At 29.7% G+C, this 24,675-nt stretch overlaps 17 protein-coding genes across 17 annotated transcripts, besides 1 other annotated feature; 10 read left to right on the top strand and 7 right to left on the bottom strand.

The window, feature by feature from the left end:
* Positions 1–2,014: 2,014 nt before the first annotated feature.
* On the top strand, positions 2,015–2,287 carry TVAGG3_0727780 (uncharacterized protein; the record flags this gene model as incomplete). Its single annotated transcript, XM_001293211.1, has 1 exon — positions 2,015–2,287. A coding segment is annotated over one exon (273 nt), but the record flags the coding sequence as incomplete, so codon positions are not given.
* Positions 2,288–5,331: 3,044 nt separating this feature from the next.
* TVAGG3_0727770 (uncharacterized protein) lies at positions 5,332–5,547 on the bottom strand (the record flags this gene model as incomplete). The annotated part of the gene is made up of 1 exon (XM_051244383.1): positions 5,332–5,547. The coding sequence occupies one exon, from the start codon at positions 5,545–5,547 to the stop codon at positions 5,332–5,334; it is 216 nt and encodes a 71-aa protein (XP_051090970.1).
* A 69-nt stretch (positions 5,548–5,616) lies between these two features.
* On the top strand, positions 5,617–6,339 carry TVAGG3_0727760 (uncharacterized protein; the record flags this gene model as incomplete). The annotated part of the gene is made up of 1 exon (XM_051244382.1): positions 5,617–6,339. A coding segment is annotated over one exon (723 nt), but the record flags the coding sequence as incomplete, so codon positions are not given.
* A 264-nt stretch (positions 6,340–6,603) lies between these two features.
* On the top strand, positions 6,604–7,257 carry TVAGG3_0727750 (uncharacterized protein; the record flags this gene model as incomplete). Its single annotated transcript, XM_051244381.1, has 1 exon — positions 6,604–7,257. The coding sequence occupies one exon, from the start codon at positions 6,604–6,606 to the stop codon at positions 7,255–7,257; it is 654 nt and encodes a 217-aa protein (XP_051090968.1).
* Positions 7,258–7,407: 150 nt separating this feature from the next.
* Positions 7,408–23,143: a mobile genetic element.
* Positions 7,884–8,102, top strand: TVAGG3_0727740 (uncharacterized protein; the record flags this gene model as incomplete). The annotated part of the gene is made up of 1 exon (XM_051244380.1): positions 7,884–8,102. The coding sequence occupies one exon, from the start codon at positions 7,884–7,886 to the stop codon at positions 8,100–8,102; it is 219 nt and encodes a 72-aa protein (XP_051090967.1).
* TVAGG3_0727730 (uncharacterized protein) lies at positions 8,143–9,006 on the top strand (the record flags this gene model as incomplete). Its single annotated transcript, XM_051244379.1, has 1 exon — positions 8,143–9,006. One exon carries the CDS (start codon positions 8,143–8,145, stop codon positions 9,004–9,006), a length of 864 nt encoding a protein of 287 aa, XP_051090966.1.
* Positions 9,039–9,710, top strand: TVAGG3_0727720 (uncharacterized protein; the record flags this gene model as incomplete). Its single annotated transcript, XM_051244378.1, has 1 exon — positions 9,039–9,710. One exon carries the CDS (start codon positions 9,039–9,041, stop codon positions 9,708–9,710), a length of 672 nt encoding a protein of 223 aa, XP_051090965.1.
* TVAGG3_0727710 (uncharacterized protein) lies at positions 10,941–11,973 on the top strand (the record flags this gene model as incomplete). Its single annotated transcript, XM_051244377.1, has 1 exon — positions 10,941–11,973. A coding segment is annotated over one exon (1,033 nt), but the record flags the coding sequence as incomplete, so codon positions are not given.
* Positions 12,689–13,090, top strand: TVAGG3_0727700 (phage tail repeat-like family; the record flags this gene model as incomplete). Its single annotated transcript, XM_001289022.2, has 1 exon — positions 12,689–13,090. One exon carries the CDS (start codon positions 12,689–12,691, stop codon positions 13,088–13,090), a length of 402 nt encoding a protein of 133 aa, XP_001289023.2.
* On the top strand, positions 14,104–14,400 carry TVAGG3_0727690 (uncharacterized protein; the record flags this gene model as incomplete). Its single annotated transcript, XM_051244376.1, has 1 exon — positions 14,104–14,400. One exon carries the CDS (start codon positions 14,104–14,106, stop codon positions 14,398–14,400), a length of 297 nt encoding a protein of 98 aa, XP_051090963.1.
* TVAGG3_0727680 (organellar and viral DNA polymerase type B) lies at positions 15,052–15,609 on the top strand (the record flags this gene model as incomplete). Its single annotated transcript, XM_051244375.1, has 1 exon — positions 15,052–15,609. The coding sequence occupies one exon, from the start codon at positions 15,052–15,054 to the stop codon at positions 15,607–15,609; it is 558 nt and encodes a 185-aa protein (XP_051090962.1).
* Positions 16,358–16,654, bottom strand: TVAGG3_0727670 (uncharacterized protein; the record flags this gene model as incomplete). The annotated part of the gene is made up of 1 exon (XM_051244374.1): positions 16,358–16,654. One exon carries the CDS (start codon positions 16,652–16,654, stop codon positions 16,358–16,360), a length of 297 nt encoding a protein of 98 aa, XP_051090961.1.
* Positions 16,773–18,263, bottom strand: TVAGG3_0727660 (integrase core domain containing protein family; the record flags this gene model as incomplete). Its single annotated transcript, XM_051244373.1, has 1 exon — positions 16,773–18,263. A coding segment is annotated over one exon (1,491 nt), but the record flags the coding sequence as incomplete, so codon positions are not given.
* Positions 19,349–20,501, bottom strand: TVAGG3_0727650 (DNA/RNA polymerase superfamily; the record flags this gene model as incomplete). The annotated part of the gene is made up of 1 exon (XM_051244372.1): positions 19,349–20,501. A coding segment is annotated over one exon (1,153 nt), but the record flags the coding sequence as incomplete, so codon positions are not given.
* On the bottom strand, positions 21,077–21,625 carry TVAGG3_0727640 (uncharacterized protein; the record flags this gene model as incomplete). The annotated part of the gene is made up of 1 exon (XM_051244371.1): positions 21,077–21,625. The coding sequence occupies one exon, from the start codon at positions 21,623–21,625 to the stop codon at positions 21,077–21,079; it is 549 nt and encodes a 182-aa protein (XP_051090958.1).
* On the bottom strand, positions 22,720–23,060 carry TVAGG3_0727630 (uncharacterized protein; the record flags this gene model as incomplete). The annotated part of the gene is made up of 1 exon (XM_051244370.1): positions 22,720–23,060. A coding segment is annotated over one exon (341 nt), but the record flags the coding sequence as incomplete, so codon positions are not given.
* A 386-nt stretch (positions 23,144–23,529) lies between the features above and the next one.
* On the bottom strand, positions 23,530–24,384 carry TVAGG3_0727610 (synaptogyrin family; the record flags this gene model as incomplete). The annotated part of the gene is made up of 1 exon (XM_001293223.2): positions 23,530–24,384. One exon carries the CDS (start codon positions 24,382–24,384, stop codon positions 23,530–23,532), a length of 855 nt encoding a protein of 284 aa, XP_001293224.1.
* Between the last annotated feature and the right edge of the window lie 291 nt (positions 24,385–24,675).

Here is a 24,675-nt window from a genome sequence, read left to right as displayed (position 1 = left end):
AATCGCATTTGTATTATTCCCTTTTATTGATTTATGTTCTAATCATTTTGAATCCCCATTATTTATGTCTAACAAACGAATGCAAATTGCATTGATTCCATTTGTTTTATTCTTAATCAAAACAGTGAACAGAAGCAGTTATTATCATTCTTCCATTCATTATCTATCTCATTCAAGTGTCATTTCATTTCATTCCTTAAATTGACCGGAAAAATCATCATTGACACATTGGATGTCATCAAACCAACATATGAATGTCCACAAATTAACTTGAATCTTCTTGATTTGCTGACACATATTTACATCAAATTTTTGTTTGACGTCAAATCAGAATTAGGTGTTTGCATGAACGAAGTCATCCAGTTAATTGAAGTTTTGTTGTGTCGATACCAACCAACAGATAACTACAAGTATTTGTATTTACTTTGTGATTCATTATTCGAATCATATCCATTAGAACGTAATTTCATCATCATGTCTACTAAATTAATTATGTACAAACAAGCAAAATCACGTGCATTGAGTACCGCATTGATTATTAACAGTTTCAAACAAGATTACAATCGATATGAACAAGTTAATGTTTCCACACTTTCATTCATTGATGAATACGCAACAATTCTTTTAGAAAACAAAGTTTCAATGATTCCTATGTTTAAAGAATATATTTTGATAATTAAAGAACTTACACCAGACAATAAATCACTTAAAAAGAAAGTTAGTGATCGAATGGATTCTGCTTTATCCATTGCAGATATTGTTGAAAAACAGAAATCATCAAAACAAGCATTGTCCATTCGTTGTCAACAATTAATGTCATTGGCTGATGAAAACATGGACTTTCCAAACATGCGCTTAAAGTGGTTGAGTGAATTAGTTCGTATCAATATCGAATCCGGTGATTATATCTCAGCGTTTGTTTCACAATTACATTGTACATGTTTAATTGCTACGGTTGTTGAACATCGTTCTAAACATGAAAAACTCGAAAATAAAAAGAAGAACGAACGATTGCCTAAACCACCCGGTTTCCATTTATCAACGACACAACCAATCAGAACGGCAAACAATGTCTATGATTACGGCCGATCTAGAACATATCAAGAATTCTTCTTCATTCCTTCAGTTCAAGTCGAAACTAAAGTTAAAGTTGATGCAGGAATGCCGATGCCGAAATTTTGTTGTCTGATTTTAATGAAAATCTTTTGATTGAATATTTGAATTCATCTGTTTGGTTATGCGAAGAAGCACAGTTATATTATACATTGCGCGGTTTGTCATCAATGGCATTACGTGTTCTTTATCAGAACCGCGATTACGGCCGGTCTAAAGAAATCTGTTCTAAATTGTCCAATTATTTGTCTAGTATTTCTACAGGAAACACAGTTGGTGTCAGTGTTCCATTGTCATTCTTCATGGTGAACGAAGACAAGGCGGCAAGAAAGATCAACGAATATACTGCTGCAAGAAGACGGAAACAATCCATTTTGTTCAACAACTGAAGAATCGCGAAGGAATTGTTTGTCCAACAGATTATTGCGATCATCATGAGGAATGCAAAGGTGATGGTATTTGTTTGATCCAATTAGAGCCATCGGATGATAAAATCGAAGGTGATGAAGCTCCTCATTCATGGGATAAGTTCCGATCAGTTGTTTCTATCAATAAACAATCACAGAAATCATCTGAAGAACTGAAGAATCCTATTAAAACTCTTTACATCGAAACATCAGAAAAATTACCATTTTATCATCAAGGTGTTTCTATCAAGAAGATCGAGATCCAGGAAGTTCGTGTTAAAGAATTATGTGTTAATACATTGAACCGAGCATTCACATCTCTTGATCAACTTGTGAAAGACTTCGATCCATATCTTTCTATGCCCATTGGTGCATTCAAGGATTCACCAATGGTTATTTTCGGAAAAGATCTTTGTCGATACAAAGAAATGCTTTATACAACATTGCAACATCCTAACTGTGCACGTGACTGTTTGAGTTTTATCAAACAAAAGTATCCAGAACTTCTTGAAGAAAACGTTTCTAAGTTCTCCGAATGTCTTGTTAAAGCACTTAAACAACATCGAAGAGCAGTGAACGAACTTTTGATTGAATTTGAATCCGGTGACGAAATCGATAAAATCAAATCCGATCTGGATGATTGCACAGAAATGATCAACAAGTTCTGCAAAGACTTCGAAGTTGATATGATTGACAATCAAACAGTTTATGAAGGTATTGTTGATCCAATGTCATCATTTTGTGCATATGAAAATGAGTATGATTAAAAACATAATATTTTTTTTAATATTTTAAAGTTTATTATAATGTGTTAAAAGATCACTGCCTTAGTTTACAACTTAACACCCGAAGATATTTTTCTCCTATGAAAGAATTGATATTTTTGGATTTATCTCTAAAATACAAACTACGCCAGACTTTCAAAATCATCCCTTTAATTTAGAATTAATTCCCAAGACTACTATAAACAGAATTTAATAATTTTTACAATATTTCTATTTGGTTTACAACATTATACATGAAGTTACCATTGACTATGATCGAATTGATATCATTATTATTTCTATATTTTTCTCGTTATTTGTTTAAAAAATGCAGAAGATATGGAAAATTATTAATTTTTATGAAGTACTAATAAACAAAATAGAAATATGATATTTACCAAAAAGAAAATTCATTGATGGACAAAATGAACAAATTTTATTTTCTTTCTTTGGAACAAATAATAATACTATTTCAAGATTTCCTTCACATGGACGTAATCCAATGAATGTCAAATTATTCTTAAATGAAACTTCTCCTCTTTCTGATGTATCAACTGTTCCATCAGTTGATAAATCATCAATACTACATTGATGTATATAAATATGCCCATCCCAATTTGTTTCAAATAATTTTCCTCTGTTAATCTGAGGATTGTTTTGGAAAGATGAATCGAAAATATCAAGTCTATAACCAAAAACACAAACAATTCCCCAATCTTTATGATTTTGAGAATTATTTATATAATTACATCGGTCAATTCTTCCTGGACATTCATCAAACCAAGTAATCAATCCGTCAGTTGCTTTTAAATTCTCAAAATTACAAAATGAAACATTTACTGTTGATTCAACTTCGTCATATTCAAAACCTGTTTTTTGATATGAAATACAATTAGAAATGTTTGTTTTTGAAAGTGATCCAAAACCTTGATTTTGGTAAATCATACATACTACTGAACTATATCCTCCATTACAAATTGATCCTTGGAGGATTGTACTGTTGATTTTACCTTTGAAATGAAGAAATTGGCCATATACAGTAGATTTACTTTCAAATGAACAGAATTTATCAATAATAATGGCAGTATTATTAGAATTTTCAATATATACTGTACCTGGACCTTTTGAAAAAACGTTTTCGCAAAGTAAAATCGAGTAATCTTTTGTATTTTCGAATTTAACTGCTCTATCTTGTAAGTTGATAAATTTACAGATGTATGCAAAGCATTTGCTCGATGTTGTAGGAACTTGTTGGTTTTCACCTGTAATGACTGAAGAAGGAGGATCAATTCCTTCATAATAAAGACGCCAAATACTATTTGTAACTTCTTCACAATGAACATGTTTTCTAAAAGCAATTAATTTGAACTTGGTTTAGAGCCAAAAAGACTCCCGAATTAAATTTTAAAAATGAAAGGGGGTAACACCATATTGAACTTCCTTCCTATAATTCAAAATTAAAATTAATTTCAAGTACTAATTTTGAATGTTTGAATCATTCTATATTATCAGCAAAACAGCGGAGTTGAATTACAATATGGGCAATAACTTTTGAATAGAATATTCTTGATAGTAGTAGGATAGGATGGGTTTTGTGACTTTTTTTGTAAACGTAAGAATTCATACAATATCGAGCGATTTTGTATCATTTTTTTAACATATGAAGTAAAAAATGTATGATTCTTACGGTTTTTATTCTTACGTTTTTGAATAAATCAAGATTTAAAAAATTTTCAAAATTGTAAGACATTTACACTCAGCCCATACATAATGAAATAAAAAATAAAATTTTTTTAAAAAATAAACTTTAAAAATTCATGTCTTACATTTTTTGAATAATTTATTTTTTTATTTTGTATGAAATGAACAGCTCAAAATTCGTGACTGTGAATCAATTAATGGATAAACTTTCACCAATTCTCACCCAGGTTAAACAAGTAGACGTTTATTTTGATGATTGCGTACAAAGTTTATTTTATAAAGGTAAGTTTAATATTAAACCTATTGCTTTTGCATTTGATGGTAAATTAATCGAAAATTCAAAAATTTGGGAATTAATTCCGGATATTGAATTTATAACAAATATTAAGGATAAATGGTTTAAACAACAAAACCACCTCACTAAAGTTCTTTGTAGATTAATGATTAAAACTGAGGAAAAAGAATTTAACAGGTTTAAATATCATCCATGTAAAATTTTAGAACTTGGTAACGAAAAACTTCAGAAAAAATTAAACGAAAGACTATCAAAAGATAAAGTTGAAAGAGTAAATAAACTCGCTAAAGGTAATGGTAATGATGAAGATGAATTTGATGAGTTCAACATTGAACTTTAAGAAACTAATGATTATTTGAATTTATGAAATCAATTATTTGATTCATTCTTTCTTCAATCTCTTCTATTCTTTTTGTTAAATCATCAATTTTCATTAATGAGGTGATTCTTGATTGAGGAATAGATTTCAAACTAACCACCCCTTTTATTTTTGAAGTTTTGAATCCATCAACTTTAAACATTTTATTCAATTTACACGTTGTCAATTCTTCAAATAATTTTTTATTATTAGCATAATAGTCATTAAATTCTTCAACAGATGAAAAAATTTTTATTTCAGTAATTGGTTTAACAACGTTTATTTTTTGTTGAACATTTTCACTTTCATTTATTTCTTCCTCCTCTGTTTCATTTATTTTTAAAATCGGTTTCATTTATCATTAAATAAAAATTAGAATATAAGTGATGAAATATATTTTTTTAATTAATATTAAATCAGAAATGGCGGCAGGATTCTTTAAAAAATTATGGGATGGAATTAAGAAAGCTGCGGGTTGGGTTTATAAAAAGATTATTAAACCCGTTGCAAACTTTTTGGCACCAGTAGCGAAAACGGCAGGAACTATCATAGGTGGGGTATTAGGTACTAAAGCAGGTAATCCGGCGATGGGAGCACAAGCAGGTAACGCAGTTGGTGGAATTGCTGAAGGAATACTTAATAAAATAGGAGGTAGATAGTGAGATAAAAAAATAAATTATTTTAAAATTATTTTTATCTTAGTATCGGTTGTAGTCTTTGATAAACTTTTTCTCCTTTATTTAAAATTTCTCTTATTGGGGCAGCTTTTGGTGTTATTGATTCAGCAACGTCACTAATTGCTTCTTTATTCTTAAATATCCAATTTGCTCCCTTCTTCAATGTTTCCCAAACTTTACTCGCCCCTCTTTTTACTCTATCCCACAGTTTCTTAAATATACCCGCAGCCATAGTTGATTATTTCATTAAAATTAAAAATTCATTTTCATCTTTTAATTTTGATTTTTTATTTATTAATAAATGACGACTAACTATTTAGTACCAAACACCAAACCGATTAATGGAAATGTATTTCATTCATTCGAAAAGATAAATGAAATATTCGCAAAGAATGATGGTAGAAGATATTATAGAGAACTTGAAAGTTCATGCTATGACTCTGATGCTCCATATTTTGATGATAAACAAACTCATTTAAGAATTACAAATCCAGCTCATGATGTGAACCAATTAGGTGACACATATATTAAACGCAAAGTTAAAGCAACTCTAGTTTCAAATAAAGCTTTCACATGTGATGCCGCTTTTAAATGCATGCGTTTATTCGTTGGTTACAAATCATCAAATCAAAGCTTTAAACAATTAGAAGTAGAAACCGAAAGAGGTGATGCCGGTTATCTTCAGATGGATTGCGCCCGTGAATCTTTCGCATTTGCAACATATAAACCAAAATCAGAAAGGAAAGTTAAAAAGTTTGTTCATTCGTTATATAATAATGTTCAAAAATATGATAACTCAGTATGTGGTAAATATATTGACCCTTCAGAAGTTTTCAAGAAAGCAAATGAAGAAGTTGATGTCACTTTTGATATGATTATTCCGGTAAATGATTTGTTAGCATTTCAGGCGTTCGATGATTATCCTAAATCATTTGGTGATATCATTCTTAAATATTATGTTTTCAGGGATACTTTAGTATTTTGTCAGGTTGACCCGTTAAGAGTTGCTGATTTACAAAATTACGTTTATGAAAAGATAACTGATGAAAATTATGAAAAGATTATGAATCATGTTTATAAATATGATCGCAAATTCCAACAAATCGGACTTCCTGCCAAATTAATTACAAGCTTAGCCGCTACATCTGCTGACGCAACAGTTGATGACGTTATTATTTCATGCACAAAGATGGAAGTTTTAGAGGATAAATGCATTACACCAGGATACGGTTTAATTGAAGAATCAGTTAAAGCAATACCACGTTTATTCAGTAAGGAAGATCCATTCATGATTCCAGCTCAACATATTGACGTTCGTTCACTAAATGGAGGTTGCATCACTCCTGAAGGTATTAGCTCAGATTTCTCATACGCTCTTCATAATGTTACAGATGTTGTGTTAACATTTCCGAAGAATGCAATGCAAAGAACAGTTTTAGAAAATCCAATGCTTCGAGGTCTTCAGGTCACTATAGATTCCAGAAACTTCCCCGATCAAGCGATGACCACAGTGGGCGACATATTCTTTACACGTATGCTTCAAGCTTCTGATTTAGATGGAGTGAATGAATGCACAGAAGAATACGAGGACTCATTAACTAGACCACTGAATGCAGATGATGACACACCATTAGCTAGAACATGGAAAGACCAAACTTCATTCTTATGCACTATTCCAGTTCAACGTGATGGAGCGGGTATATTCTTTGATGGATTAGAAACTTTCAACTCACAAGTTACAGTACAAGTGAAAGCTTATCCAATCATTCAGGGTGAAAATGACACTTACTGTTCAAAGGTGACAAATCCTCCTCAGGTTTGGTTTACTAGGACTACATATTGGACATGGACACCGGACGAAGGTTTGAAATATCATCCAACAGGTACACCACCGCAGTATAGAAGTTCATATGATGAAATATTGATGAATAGAAATGTTTAAAATTATAAATTTATTTTTGATTAAATGGATTTAAATTCATCCACCCCTTATGAAGAATTAGCAGGAGCATATAATACATACGTAGATGATATGATTAATGAAGCATTGAGTGATAATAGAAATGCTCTATCTAAGGAAAAATTAATGAAAATTCCATATTCTGAATGTTACTTAAATTCAACCACTGCAGCAATTGGTAAACAAAATAAAGGTAAAACATTAACGATATTAAAACAAATTATCATTATTGCTAACACTTCCCCCCATTCACATGTGTTAATTTATATCAACCGTTCAGGTTCACCTTCAGATGATACATTTGAATCTTTAAAGCATTTAATCAAAATTCCAATTATTTATTTATCACAAGAAGAAGCAGAAGATTATTTAAAAAACTTTTTAATGTATAAAGAATTATATAATACAATCAAGAAGCAAGGATTAGAGGATAAAATTATTGATAAACAACGGGATGAATTATTTGAAACACTTTCTATTTCAAATTTTGATAGAGAATTTTTGCATTCACTCATTTTTCTAGATGATGCAGTGAAATCAAAACTAATAACAAATGAGAAATCATATTTTAATCAGTTATTAACTCAATGTCGACACATTCATTCTTCATGGCTGTTCAATACTTCAAAGCATTAAGCACAAACATTAAATCAAATCTATCAACACTTTTCATTTTCAGTGGGTTTAGTCGTCAACAGTTGAACGTTATGCTTTATCAAGTGAATTTACCAATGAGCATTAATGAACTTTACACACAATATCAGCAATTAGGAGAACATGGAAAAATAATAGTTGATTTAAATAAAGGAAGTGTTAAATTTGATTAACTTTTTATAATTAATTTTTATTTTTTATTTATAATTAAACATGACAGAAATAGCAAATCTTCTACAGGTTCCATTAAAACAAGGGACAAACAAAAAGGGTGCATATAATAGAACTATGAAAGTTCCTGATGGAATGAAAGAATTAGTTCATATTGTTGCTGGTCTTCAAAAAGATGTTAAACAAATGAGAAACGTTTTAACATTACCAGAAGCTCAAGCATATGCCAAACGTCACGGTCCAAATGGAAAACCCGATGGTATAAATGAAGTTTTCGTTACTGATGGTCAAGGTAATATTAAAGTCATAAATGGTTATAAATTAACTATATCTGATTATCCTAAACGTAAAGCATATAATGAACGTTATCCTATGCAATTTGATGAAAATGGAAAAGCTGTTAAACAATACATTGGAGAAGGTGAAAATGGTCCAATTAATTCATACCGTCATAATCCATATTCTTATTTCAATGAAGAATTAAATGCTATTGAAGAGGGACCGGATGGATTACCACAATATTCTAACCAGTTTGATGGTCAATATGCAAATATTAGACCTGAAATTTCAGCTAAGAAATTCTTTAAAGTTGCTTTATTCGATCCAGTTTTCGCAAATGTTAAAGATGAACTTAAACAGCAATTCCAACCAATTATAGTAGCAAGAATTGCATCGGGTGCTTTATCTCAAGCATTCAAAGATTTAATTAAGAAACCATTATATCAGCAACGAGGTTTAACTTATGATTTAGTTAAGGAATCGGATAAAAGAAAATTTGAGAAATCAGATGATTATAAGAATGCAATTAATGAATATATTCGGTCTATTAATTACGATGAAACAGCTAAAAATCAACTTCATGAACAAATACAGGGAATAATAGATTCAAAAGTTCCAGCAAAATAAAAGTTTAAATATATTTTTTTATTCGAATATAAATGAGAAGACGTTTCACTAGTCAAAAGAACACTAACGCAAAAGCAGAGATTACGGTTGGTTATAACGTAAATGATGATAAATCACGAATTATTCAAAATGTTAAAGTTAATGTTAGCCCCGAATTAACAAGGTCAGCAACTCAACCAAATTTATTAACTCGTGACTTACCGAAGAATGAGGAGAATGAAGAAAACCATGAGAATGGAGACCCAATCATTTTATCTGAACCCGGTAAAGAACCTGTTGAAATTCCCACTTATCCAACATACCCCCCACCTCTTTCATCAAACATCGAGAACCCATATAAAATAGACATTAATTCTGAATTAATGAAAATTTACCGTGATATAATAATTAATAATTATGATTCAATAATAAATTTAATTGACCAATCAGGTTTAATTATTTTACCTTATGAATCATTAATTCACATTATCGCCATTCTTTGTGATGTTCAAGATTCAGACGTTAAGATTCAATTTTTCATAGATGATGAGGTTTCATGCTGCGGAACAGTTGCAAAAATAAATCCTATAAAGGATATTAGCACAATTAAGATAACAAAGAACGGAACAACAACTGAACTTCATTTAACATATAATGATATTTATAATAAAATAGTTGATGAATATAAAATATCACTTGAAAAATTCTTTGTTAAGGCTATTTAATATTCAAGCATTAACATTATCGAATAATAATCCTTTGAATCATAATCAATAATAATTGACCTTTCACCAGTTTCTATCGTTTGTTTTATTTCTTTTTGTTCCCCACTATCCGGATCGGTCATTGTAATTGTTTTTGTTATAGTATCCGCTTTATCTTTAACTTCAATCTTTTTTCCATCGGGATATTTAAACCAAAATTCCAAAAATTCGATATTGTCAATCTGTTCATATTTTAATCTATCAATTACATTTTTAATACCATCTGAAAATCTTATGAAATGGTCATTATATGGGTTTGATTGAACTAAATTTGAATGAAGTGAAATATAACCTGTTGATGAATATGACACTGACTCATATTTTCTGAAAACACTAAAATTTATAACATGAATGAATTTCTTATTCGTTGAATTTATGAATTCTTGAGGTAATCTTATTCTAGTTTTATTTATCACTGGAAAATAACGCTTTACCATATTTTTAATCGTAATAAAAATGTCAATTATCAATATTATTTCGAATAATAACTGTGAATTAAATTTAACAGTTAGCGGAATTTATAATGTTACTCTCGTTTCTGTGAGTGGTAAATTTAATCCCATTCTTTTAGACCCTTCAGATTATATATCATTTATTAAAGATGACCATGAAAAAACGTATGATATGTATATAAATAATGTGATAGCGAAATGGGATATTAACATGATTTTAAGTTATTTAAATGAATCATTTATCGTATGGTATGAAGAAAATTTTAAATCAAAACCTGATAAACTTTTTGAACTTGATGAAATAAATAACCTTATTAAATTTCCGCTGAAAATTAAATTTTGTACTCCTCATCTTCGTTCATTGTTGGGGATATTAAATTTTGAAAAAGATGTTGGGGATGTTTTGTATTCTGACACTGGTTCCAATTTCATTTTAATCAAATGTGATAAAGTTAATACCCCAATGAGATTTTCACATCAAACATTAGACCCTAACTCTTACCCATCAATACAAAACATTTTATCCATCAACTTAAACACATTTTCTTTATCATATCCGTTTCAATTATCCGGGAATTCATTTATTCTTCATTCAAAAGATTTATCAAATATTAAATTTAGAATAACTGACCTATTTGATTGTGATTTAGAATTTATGAATGAAATATTATGGCAATTTCAAATAGAGAAAATAGCTGATGAGATAACGGATTAAATATTTATTTTTAAATCATAATAAATGATTAAACAACAGCAACCACAGCAACTTAAGGCGCAAAGCGCCCAGGTCCTTCAGACCATTACATACGCCACATATGCATATAATTCAAAGACGGCAGAACAAACGCAAAGGTTGAAATATGGAGATTTGGAGATAGTATTGAAAAATGACCATTTCGAATTCGTTTGCAAAGGTGGTGCAATGATATCAAATATAAAAGAAATTTTATTTATGAATTCAAAAATTAAAGGAATAACGGATGATATAACATCAATTCCACCAGAAGAACAGAGATATTACGCATTAAATGCATTTCCTAAAGTTTTGAAGATTGGAAGATTTAATTTAAATGAGGAATTCATAGAAGGTTTCCTAAACGACATAATGAAGAAAGCAGATAAGGAATATGTGGATAGTGAGTTAAATAAGAAGGCAGATAAGGAATATGTGGATAGTGAGTTAAATAAGAAGGCAAATTTGGTTTATGTTGATGAAAAAGATAATGAAATTAAAGAAAAGGTTGAATGGTATCATGAATGGACATTTGAGACTTTTAAAGTTAAAGCTGATACAGCATGGGTTTCGGGATGTTTAGACCTTAAAGCAGATAAAACTTATGTTAATGATGAGTTAGAGAAGAAGGCGGATAAGGAAAAAGTTATTTCATTCATTAATACTGAGTTAGCAAAGAAAGCTGATATATCATTTGTTAATGAAGAAATAAAACAATCAGAGGTCTATTTTACTCCACCATTTTTAAATTTTATGAAATCATCAGATAAAACCTTTGATATAGATTCTTTTGAATGGATATGTTTCGATGGAGTGACCATGTATTTATTTTATACAGCTGGAGTGCTTTATTATTTTAAAACAAATGATTTTAAAAACTATGAATCATTTACTCCATCTGTTTGGAATCCTGATACACGAAAGTCAATCATTAATCCAAGAATTTTATATGTTGAATATAATAACGGTAAATTTATGGGAATGATAACGGTTGGAGATGATTTTACCCTTGTTATTCATTCGATTGTATCCAATGGTTCAAATGTAATTTAAATCAAGATGCTAAATTTAAATATCCAAATAATCCTATTAGATGTGTTAATAATAAATGGTACTAATTATGAAGTCAATCAAATTTTCATTAGTGAGGATGGGATAAATTATTAAATGTTTAGTATGATGTCATCAGATTTGGAAATTGATTATACAAGTAAGTGGTATTACATTAACAACATGTATTTTATCCTACAAAATGATAAAATTTATAGATCATCTTCAATACCACAAGGTCAATTTGAACAAATTTTTCAAGCTGATGGAGACATTGAAGCTTTATGTTATGGATCAAATGTTTATGTTCTCGTTTCAGGTGAAATGGTCTATTCATATCCTGTAAGTTATAACAGACATATTTATTTATCACAAGATTTATCAAATTAGGAATTGGTTTATTCATTCACTCCAAAACTTACTCGAAATTATAGATTTACAAATTTATTTTATATTGATGGGTATTTCATTGCTTTAGGATGTGGTGATTTAGTAAACATCAGTAGTGATGGAAGAAACTGGTCTGAAATCAAAAATTTCAAGATGTTAGAAAAGCAATTTTCAAAAATAATACGTTAATATTGATAACAAGACCAGTTTTAAATACTCACCCAAATTCAATATTATATAATAAATTCAATATTCATAATGGATTAAATACAATTCTTGAGATGATTTACCCCATTGGTTCTATTTATACGTCAATGAATTATTCAACAAATCCAGCAACAGTTTTAGGTTTTGGTACTTGGGAACAGATTGTAGATAAATTCTTATACTGTGCTAGATATTCAAAGCAAACGGGAGGTTCGAAGAAAATTAAAGAAGCAAACCTTCCACCGCACACTCATACAGGAACTACAAACACAACAGGTAATCATTCACATTCAATAACAAAAAGAGGTTATAGAAATCTTGCAGCAGGTTCGGATAGACAGGGAATGGATAGATATGATATTTCAAGCGACCCAGTAGATTCAAGCGCAGGTATTTTCTGTGGAACCACAGGAAATCATTCACACACTTTCACAACACATCCAACAGGCTCGGGTGAAGATTATATGCCACCATTTATGACTGTATTCACATGGTATAGAGTTCAATGAACGCTCAATGTTTGTGAAACAAACTTTAGAACGGACTGAAAGTCCTGAGCTCCAAAAGAGCGAACGGCATAATTTAAATTTTTATTTTAGTATAAATGAAGATTCTACCATATGGTGTTATTGAAAGAGATAAAGATGGAAACCCAATATTTGATCCAAAGTTAAAATTAAAGTTACTGACAAGACAACAACTTGAAAAGTTGCTGAAACCAAAACAGGATGAAAAATGAGAAAATGAGAAAATGAGAAAATGAGAAAATGAGAAAGAAAAAAATTTAAATTATGCAATTTTATTTTTATCATAAATGACAAAATTAATTAAGCCAACTATTTCTAAATTAATGATACCAATGAAATCATTTCATGGAGTACTTATCCCAGGTTCTTCACAATTAGCCGGGGCAAGTGTTGTGACTCAAGGTGGAACATTAGCGAATCCATTCAAATTATTAACTAAAGATGAACTTAATAAAATGATGATAAAATAACTGATAACAAAATTTTATTTCACTGCTACCATGTTACCATGTGCTACCAGGTTAATTAACTTCTCTTAAAAATGATGACAACATGACATTTTGACAACAGTTCAGGAGGAAGGCATTTATGAATTATTTTTATTTTTTTTTTATTTTGTATGTAAGAACAGAAATGTCAGTCGAAGTACAGACGTTCACGAACAAATCTAATGGCGAAACATTCACAAAAGGCACTTATAACGGTATTGAAGTCTTACGTAGAGACAAGGATGGTTACATTAATGCAACAAAGATGTGTCAGCAGTTTAGGAAAGACTTTAGAAAGTTGTTGGAAAATAAGTCCTGGGAAGAGTATTATAAGGCTTTTTGAAGAATATAGCAACCGCCGGAATTCGACTGTTGGTTTTTATACAAAATTCATGCGGAATTCCTGATGAAATCAAACAGGTTAGAGGAACGTATGTAGACCCAAGACTTATAAACTATATAGCAATGTGGGCTTCTCCAAAATATTGCATAGCAGTTGGAAAAATTATGGACTCCATAGACAAGAAAGTTCATGAGAAGTTAGATGAAGAAGAACTCGAAGATACAGTAGAAAATGCTAAACATTTGTTTGAAGAAGAAGTTAGAAAAATGTGCGAAAAACAATTAGAACATGAACGTGAGATATGTTATGGTTATAGAGATTCTCCATACGAACTAGACCAATGGGAACAAGAAGATTTAAAGAGAGAATTTAGAGAATATGAACTCGCTAAGATAGCATTAGAAACTGCAGAAAAGAAGTTAAAAGTTTGGGGTCGTTTTGTACAAAAATATTGTGAGTAAATGAACCATTTATTTTTATTGAATTCAGCACAAAATTCTGAGTAAAATAGCATATGGCATGTGTCAAACCGTTGAGTTTTCACAAAATTCCAAAAATATAATTGAGGTGAAGAGGTGAGATCTCACCCGTTTTTTCACCCTCACCGCTTAGCGGCTCAGATTGCTTTAGCTTTCTCGTGAATTTTCATGAATTTCCTTAAGATAGAAAAAATAAAGTTAGTTTTAAAATTAGTTTTAAAATTATTTTTATTTTGTATAAAAGATATGATTTCAACAATCGGCACAACAACAATTCAAGCCACAACTACAGCACCAAACTCGCTAGTCATGAATCCTACGTCAATGTTGGTAGAGATGAAAAGCTTTATTCCTTCTTCATATACTTTTGAAACAGAAATCCAGAAGATAAAGCAAGAACTTTTAACAAGTAATTTAGACTGTAGTGCGAAAGATGAAACAAATGAACAGTATCTTTATGAAATGGAGGACCTCATCGACCATTTGCCTAAACTACCTGAAATTCAGCAGCAAAAACTAACTATTCCTGAATTCGACGAAATTGAAGTCAAAGCAACTGACTCAGTAGAAATTAAGAAATTCATACGTAAAGTAAATTATGAATTCCTTGGTTTTCATTGCAACCATAAAGTTATGGACAAAGATTGCGACATGGTTTATAAAAATATTTCTGACCTTTACAAATCCGAAGAATTTAAGACATACGATAACTTTGTTTCATTAGTTGCAAAATGTGTATGGCAGATAAGAGATAAAGATAGAAGAGGTAAAGTATGGAATGAACAGATAAAACCAGCAGCTTTTGAGTTAAAGAAAACCATTGACGCCTTAGTTGTTCTAGCTGGTTTTATTTCAATGTATAACGCAAAAACGATGCCGCAATGTTCAAAATGTAAAGCAGCAATAAGAAAATATAACTACTCAGTCAAAGAGATAGAAAGCATGCGAAACGACTATGCAGACTTAAAGAAAGAAGCAGAAAAGCCAGCAGAAGATAAAATGGATATGTTGACATTTCTTAATAAAAACTATCCAACAGCAGAAGATTTCCTTTTATCTGACGTCAAGAAGAAGTATAAAGAAACTTTCGGCATTGTTAAAACTTTTGATATCCTCAGCGAAGAAATAGAAGCTACGAAATTGTTTAGGATTTCAAATATACATCGTACAATTCATGTAAAAAGCTTGTGAAAAAACAGGTGAAAAAACAGGTGAGATCTCACCTCTTCACCTCAATTATATTTTTGGTCAAAGCTTCCACGAGAGAAAAGATTCCTCATTCGCTAAGGATTCCAAAAATGAAAAAATCATTGATTTCGGCTGAGAAAAAACAGCAAAACCCTTCTTCCACGGGAACAAAGAAATAAAGAAGAAATAAAGTAAATTTTTTATTTATTCCCGTGGAAGATAGAGCACTTTTATGACACTTTTTATTCACAACAAACAAGACAAACAAAGAAAATAAGAAAATACGGCGCTGTCGCGGTTCGAACCACAGACCCTGACCCCTCCATAACACCACCTTAGACCACTGTGCTACGTAGCCTGTCGACATAAGATTTTATAAATTGCATATTTGACGTAAATTTATTTCCATCTGGCTTCCCACCGCATAAGATATTCATACGTGTTTGTAAGACATTCACAAAGCATATACGATGAAGTTTGAATTTATTTTTGCATTAATCCTGCTGTGTTGTCTAAATATCATGTTGTCATCATTTTTAAGAGAAGTTAATTAACCTGGTGACACATGGTGACGTAGTGACACCTTCAGTTATTCAAAAATAATTAATTATTGAATAACCTAAAATCATTAATGAAAACATAAACGATAACATTTATTTCCTGTGTTGTTGTCAAAATGTCATGTTGTCATCATTTTTAAGAGAAGTTAATTGACATGGTAGCACATGGTAACATGGTAGCACTGAAAAAATTAAATTTGGATTGAGTTTAAAAATTCATCTTTATTAAATTCATCTCTTCCAATCAATTTATTTATTCTATTAAATTCTTTTATTTTTGCTTCACTCAGTTTAAGGATTGAACGGTAAGTTTCTAATTTTTCGATTATTTCTTTCCTCTCTTTATCGTTTTCAGCCCCACCACATTGCGGCTTCTTTTTGTAATAGCATATTTTTGATTTAATTCTGTTTAGTTTCTTTTTATATTCATCGTCTGGACTCTGAATCTTAATTGAATCAGGACTCTTGGATGCTTTGTTGTCACTCATTTCTTACGAAATAAAAAAATTAAATATTATTTAAATATAATGGAGTAATAAAATAAATCGGAATTTCTATTAATTTATTGTCAACTTCAACTAATACATTACCGTTAATATATCTAACAAATTCAGCTATTGTGTCAAATCTTCGTCTTCTTTTTGTCATTGATTTATTAGTTTTTCCATAATCGAGATGAATCAAAACTTTATCCCCTTGTTTAAAATTCATGAGCCCCGAATTAATTTGTTCACGTTTAACATCATTTAACCTTTCCATTTGCTTTCTAATATATTCCCATTCTTTTGAAATATCATTTTTCATTTCCACTGGTTTCATGTTTATAGTTCTATGCCATGTATTATTGTAATAATATACTAACTGTTGTATGATGGAGTCATGATTTCCATCCCAGTATATCTGACCGTTAACCCCTAACGCATCTCTAAGAGTTCTCATTACCGCATCAACTATTTTATTATGAAACGTATATGGAGAGGATGAAAAGTAAAAATTAATTTGTGGGAAATAATGAGCCATAGCTGCCTGAAATCCTTTATCACCATCACCCCTTATATTATCTACTCTTTCATGATCTAGTAAGTATTGAATAGCTCTTCTTGTTTCCTGTTCTGTTTTCCCTTTCACCGGAATGCAATATAAATATCTGGTGTTAATGTTAATGGTAAATAAATAAGTAACTTTTCCTTTTGAATATTCTAAATGATCGATTTCGTATGAATATGGATATGGTGCAAATGAAGGGCGACTAAATTTTTCCTTTAACGGTTGAATTTTTGGGTCAGTTGGTTTATTTAATATTTTGAAATCCTTTTTAAAATCTTTTTGCTTCTTTAATGTTTGAAATGGATATAATAAAGTGAATGATGAAGGATTAACTGAAGGAGGAGGTACTACCGTTGGAGGTTTTGGTGTTGCAAGTGGTTTAATTTTATCTGCTTTGATTTTGGATGATGAAGTTTTGGATTTCATTCCTCCTTTCATTAATTCTGGATGTATTCTATTCATTTGTTTTAAATATGTTGTATATAAAGGTTTGATATACTTTCCCACTTCGAGTTTATGTTGAAGGATGAATTCCAAAAGTTGATCTTCATTTAAAAGTTGGGCTGAATATGGTTTAACTAATGAATCATAAATTAAAGCTTGTGCATCATTTATGGTCTGAAGGACCTGGGCGTTTTGCACCTTTAGCTGTTGAACATTTGCTACTTTCTCTTTTGGTGTTGTTTTCGGCTTTTTCTTCTTTGGCTTTTGTTCCTTTGGCTTTTGCGGCTCAGGATTATATAATTTATATAATTCATCAATATCTTCTTCTGTTAATATTTTATTTTTGAAATCTTTCAATTGTTTAAGTTGTGATTTAGTTTTTCCCTTTGTATATTCATTATTTTTAATTTTGTCTTTAATTTTAGAAATTATTTTATCATGATATTTCAAAATTTCATTTTTATAATACTGATAATAATAACCCATATCATCACCCGTTATATTGTTATTATGTTTTTGGAGATATGCTTTTAAATCATAATAATTAAGAAAATTTTGATTAAATACTAAATCATCAATTAAAATTTCTAAATCTACGTTATCCATTTATATAAAAATAAAATAAATGTTTTAAGGGTGCCCACCTCTTTGAATCATAGTATCAAAACCATTATTTACATATTGAATCACATCATTAACGGTTCCTTTTGTCTCTTCTGTGGTATTTTATTAAAAATAAAATTTTAAATTCATGACTCAACCCCTACGTTTTTAAATTGTATTAAATAAATGGCATACAACATCCATTTCACAACATACAGCCTTAGTGTGTGCTCCTGTTAATGCAGTCTTACCGATTGTTAAGCGAGTCATTGACCCGTTTTTAAGTTGTAAATTAATATTCTGACCATCAAATATCACTTTATCATTTATTATATCCAAATAATTTTTAGGTGTTAATTGTTTATTTTGTCGTAAACTAACACCTTTCATTTTTTGTGCAATCTTTTTAAAATCACTTCCATCAATTGAACCATTGAATGATGTATAACACTTGGGGCATAAAGCAACCATGTTATCACCTTGTTTCTCAATTGCTAAACCCAATAACTTCTTCTCATGTGCTTTTTCTTCAGCTTTATTCTTTAATTTAGGTTTAAATTTCTCATCAAAACAGAAGAAATCAAAAGGTGCGAATTTGAAAATGTTTTTATCATAAAATTGTTTATCGGTAACAATTGCTTGAAATGCTTGAGTGTTAGGAAGATTTGGATCGCCAGCGATTGCCCAATAAGATGAATCAGTATCACCTTCAATGAAATGAAAACGATTAAGATTCATGCATTTATACATAAAATCATAAATGAAAACCAAATACCAGTATTTTGCGTTATCTAAAGTGAAGAATGCCTCTTGTAAACATGTATCACATCTATAAAATCTATATTTGAGCATCACTTGATACGTATCCTCTCCTATTTCTCTTATGTTTTTAAACTTATTTGACATACATGCAACGCGTGCCTTCTGTGCATTCATTATTTTAGTCTTTGCGTAATTTTGTGTATTCATTGCATCGTAACCATATGATCCATTAAGCGAAATCTTGCAAAATAAACTTTTTCCTTTATTTCCTTCTAATTCAGCCTTTTGTCTTTCGTTCATAAATTCGTTCGCAAATTCATTAAAACAAGTGTTTTTAGTAAATGTTAAAATTGATTGAATGTCATCAATGATAAAATGAAATCTGTCTATTAGATACCAAAGATAATAAGAAGAAAATGGTTGATATTGGTTGTGTGTTGATGCTAACTGAGTTAATTTCCTCTGTTTCTGGTCAACTGGTAGATTGTTTGATTTCATGTAATTATACATAAAACTGCCAATTGTTTTTTCATCTGTGATAATATCTAAGTTTCTTATTATCGGTAAAAAGTTTATGTAATCATTAATGTATTTTTCATCAATGTGACCCTTTACTTCAGCCACGAATAAAGTATTTTTCTTCTTAATAATTCCCAGTGCTTTTGCTTTCTTTGTTGCTGTATCACAAATGATAACACCATTCAATCTTCCCGGCATATACATTTTATGGTCAGTATATTGAATGAAATCATGAGGATTAGATGAAAATGATGAAGGATATAATGAATTAAAGTCAACTCCAACGAAATGAGTCATAATGTTGGTGGTGTCCTCATTTGATACAGTTTTAGTTTCTGGACTATATGAAAATTTATTAATGTGCGTGATTCCTTTAAGATTTACTCTATGTTGAACATTTGATAGACCACCAGTAATTCCATTACGGAGAATGTGATAAGCTTCAACTGAATCTAAAGTCATTGGTAAATTATTTTTTAATGCATAATTTCTTAAATTGATTCTTAAACGTTGAACATCTTCATCTTTATTTGATTTTACGACATTGCAATAACAACACATTAACTGACAATTTTCTTTGGTATGTGGTTTTTCATTATCGATTCTATCCAATGTTGGTTTATTTGCATATGTAAACGCTTTACCACACATTTTGCATTTAGATGAAAGGATTAAATCGTGATAGTATTGAAAATCATCCATTGAAACATTATTTTTAGTATCTCTTTCTGCTTTTTCATCTTGTTTCTTATATGATTCAATTTTATATTTCCAATACTTTTTCGTTAATTCAAAACTTGATTCTATCTCTTCCTCAGGATATTTTTCATTAGGATTAAAGTCTTTATATGCTAAAGCGTAACGAATCATTGAAGCATTCGATGATAAAGAAAGATTATGAAGTGTGTCAATTTTATAAACAAATGTTTCTTCAATAATTTTATTAATTGGGTCAATCATAATTTCAACATCTTTATTGCAATAATGAATAAAATATTCTAATCTATTCTTAAAATTTTTAGCATCATTGAGATATATTTGATAATCACTATCTGATATAGTTTCTTGAGTTAATGCTGAATAAAATGAATCTTTCGTGAATGGTTCCACTTTATATAATTCTTCTTCGTAATTTTCCCACGTGATAAATTGATAAGGGAAAAAGGATTTAACACGTGATTTATTGTTTCCGAAATCTTGAGTGAATTGGTCTAATGTCCCACCCGCTATATAATTTCTGATGTCAATAAATCTCAATTCATATGGAACGTTTGTTTTCTTTACAATGATTTGCTTAAATTGTGAAGATGAACCCAGCATTGATTTTATTTTCCATTTTGCAGTGTTTAAATCATGAAGAATTAAATTTAAATCAAACTTTCCCGAATTAAAACCTATGATATTCACTTTATTGAATTCCTCATCTAGAAGTTCTTTAAATGCTTCCTTCTGTTTTTCATTTAATGTATGAGACAAAGTCCCCACCGTTTGCGGCTTCAATAATTCTTCATATTGTTCAATATTTGATTTAGCAACTAATGAACAGGTTGAAAATAAAACTCAATCCAATCAGAAATAAAAGAATCACTCGAAGTTAAGCAAAAATTCCTCGTATATGTTTTATCATTTAATTTAACCGTTGATGACACCATGAATGGTTTTAAGTAAGCATTCAAAGTTGCACACTCAGAAAGTTGTAATTCTTCTTTAGTCTCTAATGTTTCAAAGTCAAAAGTAATATAATATCTTGTCGGTTTATAATATTTCTGCAAATTGTGAGCTAATAACCACTGATATATCTTCTGTTTCGTAATATGTGGTGCATATGGTTGCTGTGTCTTTTGCAACTGAACGTATTGAATTAATCTCCCATTATTTTCTTTACATTTCTCACAATGCTTTAAAAATCTTCTTTGGTTTTTCCTTTCTGGATCATCGCGGATAGAATAAACTTCTTCTTTACAATATGGACAAACTTTATAGCCGGTGAGTGCTTCAACGTCTGTTATTCTGTCAGCGTGAAGTTTTCCACATGGACTCTGTGTTAATAAAATATTTACTGTTTCAAATTCTGGATCTATCATTATTGAATCCACTAATGGAAAGTCTACCTTATTTATGTCCACGTCTTCTGGTTGAGGATCACAATAATAGAAATCAATATTAACATTTAACATTCTCGCTAATCTCTCACTTTCTGATGAAATGTCAAACCCTTCATATGCATCTATTGCTTCGTTTAAATAGCTTCTACGAGTTTTAGGATTAACACCATCAGGAATGTTATAGAAGCGTTTAAATAACCTTCTACCTTCTGCTCTAATTTGATTATCATTCATTTTAGCTGTTCCGTTTTTGTTCATTTATGTAAGAATAAAAAATTAAAAAATAAATAAAAATAAACTTTATTTTTTAAAGCCCATAAAATGAATTAAGAACACATAAATTTTTATCATCCGCGATGTGACGAATACATTTTAATTTACTCAAGAATGTGTACCCTGATACATTAAATCTAATTCCTGTCTTATTTAATTTCACAACTTTGAAAAGGAATGTATGAATAGCTATAAAATGATGAGAAGATGTTTTATGGGTTGCTTCCATTTTTTCTGAAATAAATGAATAAATATAATGCTTATAAGTTTTCATATCTTTTATGTTCTTAATAACGAATGGTATAGACCTTTCAACTTCGTCTTCCTTCGGTGCTGTTCTTTCATATGAAACATTATTAGTATCTTCAATAATGAAACCACAATCACACAAAATTTTATAGGTTCCAATGGTTTCTTTTGATATTTTATCTAATAAATCAAAAACTTTATCAACACCCGTGCATTTATTTAAATAATAATTTGTGTAAATATCATGATCTTCTTTCTTAATCGTATTAGTTGCATATGTCACGTTTTTTAGTGCTTTTTTGAATTTTTTGGAATCTAAAGGTGGTGAAAGTAGGATACAGGGGTATTCTTCATTATCAATAAATTGTAACTTATGTTTACGAATAAATTTAGTACCTTCTTCTGAAAGTGTTTCGTCTATTTCACCATCTAATAAATTTTGTGTTGATTCTGAGACATAATTTTTATATCTTTCTTCATGAGATTTCTGAACTTCTGATTCTGAAGCTGGGATATTCATTAAACCATCTACTTCATTTTCATTATATTTTTCAACTTCTCTTAATTCCTTAATTTTTTCATCTATTTCATCTCTTATTTTTTTCAGTCTTTCAATTTCATTGTATTCATCATCTTTAATCCGTTCTTCATAATATTCAGGGAAAACATCAGGTTCTTTAGGTTTTTCTTCTTCAGATGTGGGATATAAGAAATTTATAACATCATCTTTATTCATTTTTCCATCATAATCTAAATCATTTAATAACTCGGCAAATTTTTGACAATTTCTTAAATAATATTTATCAACTTCATAACCCACCTCCTCTAATATATCCTTTATTTCCCCGTTTGTGAATCCTAATTTTTTAACGTTGTTAGTTTTGACGCCCATTTCATACAAAATAAAAAAATAAAATAATAAACATAACTAAGTTTTAATTTTTCGTAAGACATGAATTTTTAAAGTTTATTTTTTAAAAAATTTTATTTTTTATTTCATTATGTATGGGCTGAGTGTAAATGTCTTACAATTTTGAAAATTTTTTAAATCTTGATTTATTCAAAAACGTAAGAATAAAAACCGTAAGAATCATACATTTTTTACTTCATATGTTAAAAAAAATGATACAAAATCGCTCGATATTGTATGAATTCTTACGTTTACAAAAAAGTCACAAAACCCATCCTATCCTACTACTCTTGATAAAGTGAAATGGGAGTGATTTTATATTAAGAATATAGGTTTTGCACAATCAAACTATATGAAATGGTTTAAATTTGGAGATTTCTGTAAGACAATATATTTTTTATAGAAGTTCATATAGAAAAATCAAATGTAAATTTTTATTCAATAAGAAAATTTAAACTTCTTCACCTACATCAGTATTTGTTGTTGATGATTTGTATTTTCGGATAACAATAAATGCAATAATAAATATTGCAATTTCAATAATAATACCAATAACGATTCCAGAAATTGCACCTGCTGGAGCTTTATTACTAGAAACATTCTTCTGATTATCAGTACCTGAAGTTTCATTCGATGTTTGTGTTTTTGGTAACCATAATGGCTTCAAATTTCCATTATCATACTGAGGATAGCCTTCATTTGATATCTTTGGATCATCAAATTTAAAATCAGAAAGTTCGATCCTTCCGTCAATTAATAAAATGTTAATATAGTTTGTATGACTACATGAATAAATTTCTGATTCCTTTAAATCTTCTGATAGTAATATTTCATTGTTATTATTTTTACAATAAATATGACTCCTAGACTTACTTTGTGGTCCTATATAATATCTTACTTTCACTGAAAACGGTGAATAAGAATAGATATATTGATTTGTATTAGAAGACTCAAAATAATATGCTGATTGTTGACCAGACATTGTGTTAACTGAATAATTATATTTGGAAGACCAAAATGATTTCTTTATGAAGAAAACTAATATATTTTGTGGTCCATTTGTTGATGAAAGAATCGATGAATCATCTGTGTAATTATCTTCGCGTTTGATTCCTGCAACATTTGACATAACAACAATCTGTTCGCATTTTGTCATACAAATGACTTTTATCGGTGTTGAATCAATTTTAAGTGTTTTTAGTTCATCTGAAAAAATGACTTCAACTTTTTTAGCATCTTTAAATGCAGGAAGACAACCATCAACATCAAATATTCCTGATATTTCATATTCAACACTTTTTTCCATATCAATATGAACACAAGTCCCATAATTTTCATGGATATCAGTAAAATATAGATTTCCTTGATAGTAACCATAACTTGATTGACTAATTCTTTTTACATAATGTGTTGGTTTATTTGCATAAGCAATTATTAAATGTGAGTTTGTTAATTGTGGCAATTCATAAGTAAAATCTTTAACATTGATAACTACACTTACATGCATATCAGATGAATAACGTTCTGAAATACCATTATATTGAAGAACTAAATTTGGCTGGCGACCTTTTATTCTAAGAAAAATTGATTTTTCATA

This window comes from Trichomonas vaginalis, chromosome III, assembly GCF_026262505.1.
Source record: "Trichomonas vaginalis G3 chromosome III, whole genome shotgun sequence".
Classification (NCBI taxonomy): Eukaryota; Parabasalia; order Trichomonadida; family Trichomonadidae; genus Trichomonas; species Trichomonas vaginalis.
The sequence above is the reverse complement of the archived record's forward strand: the minus strand, read 5'-3'. Positions and strand labels throughout refer to the sequence as shown.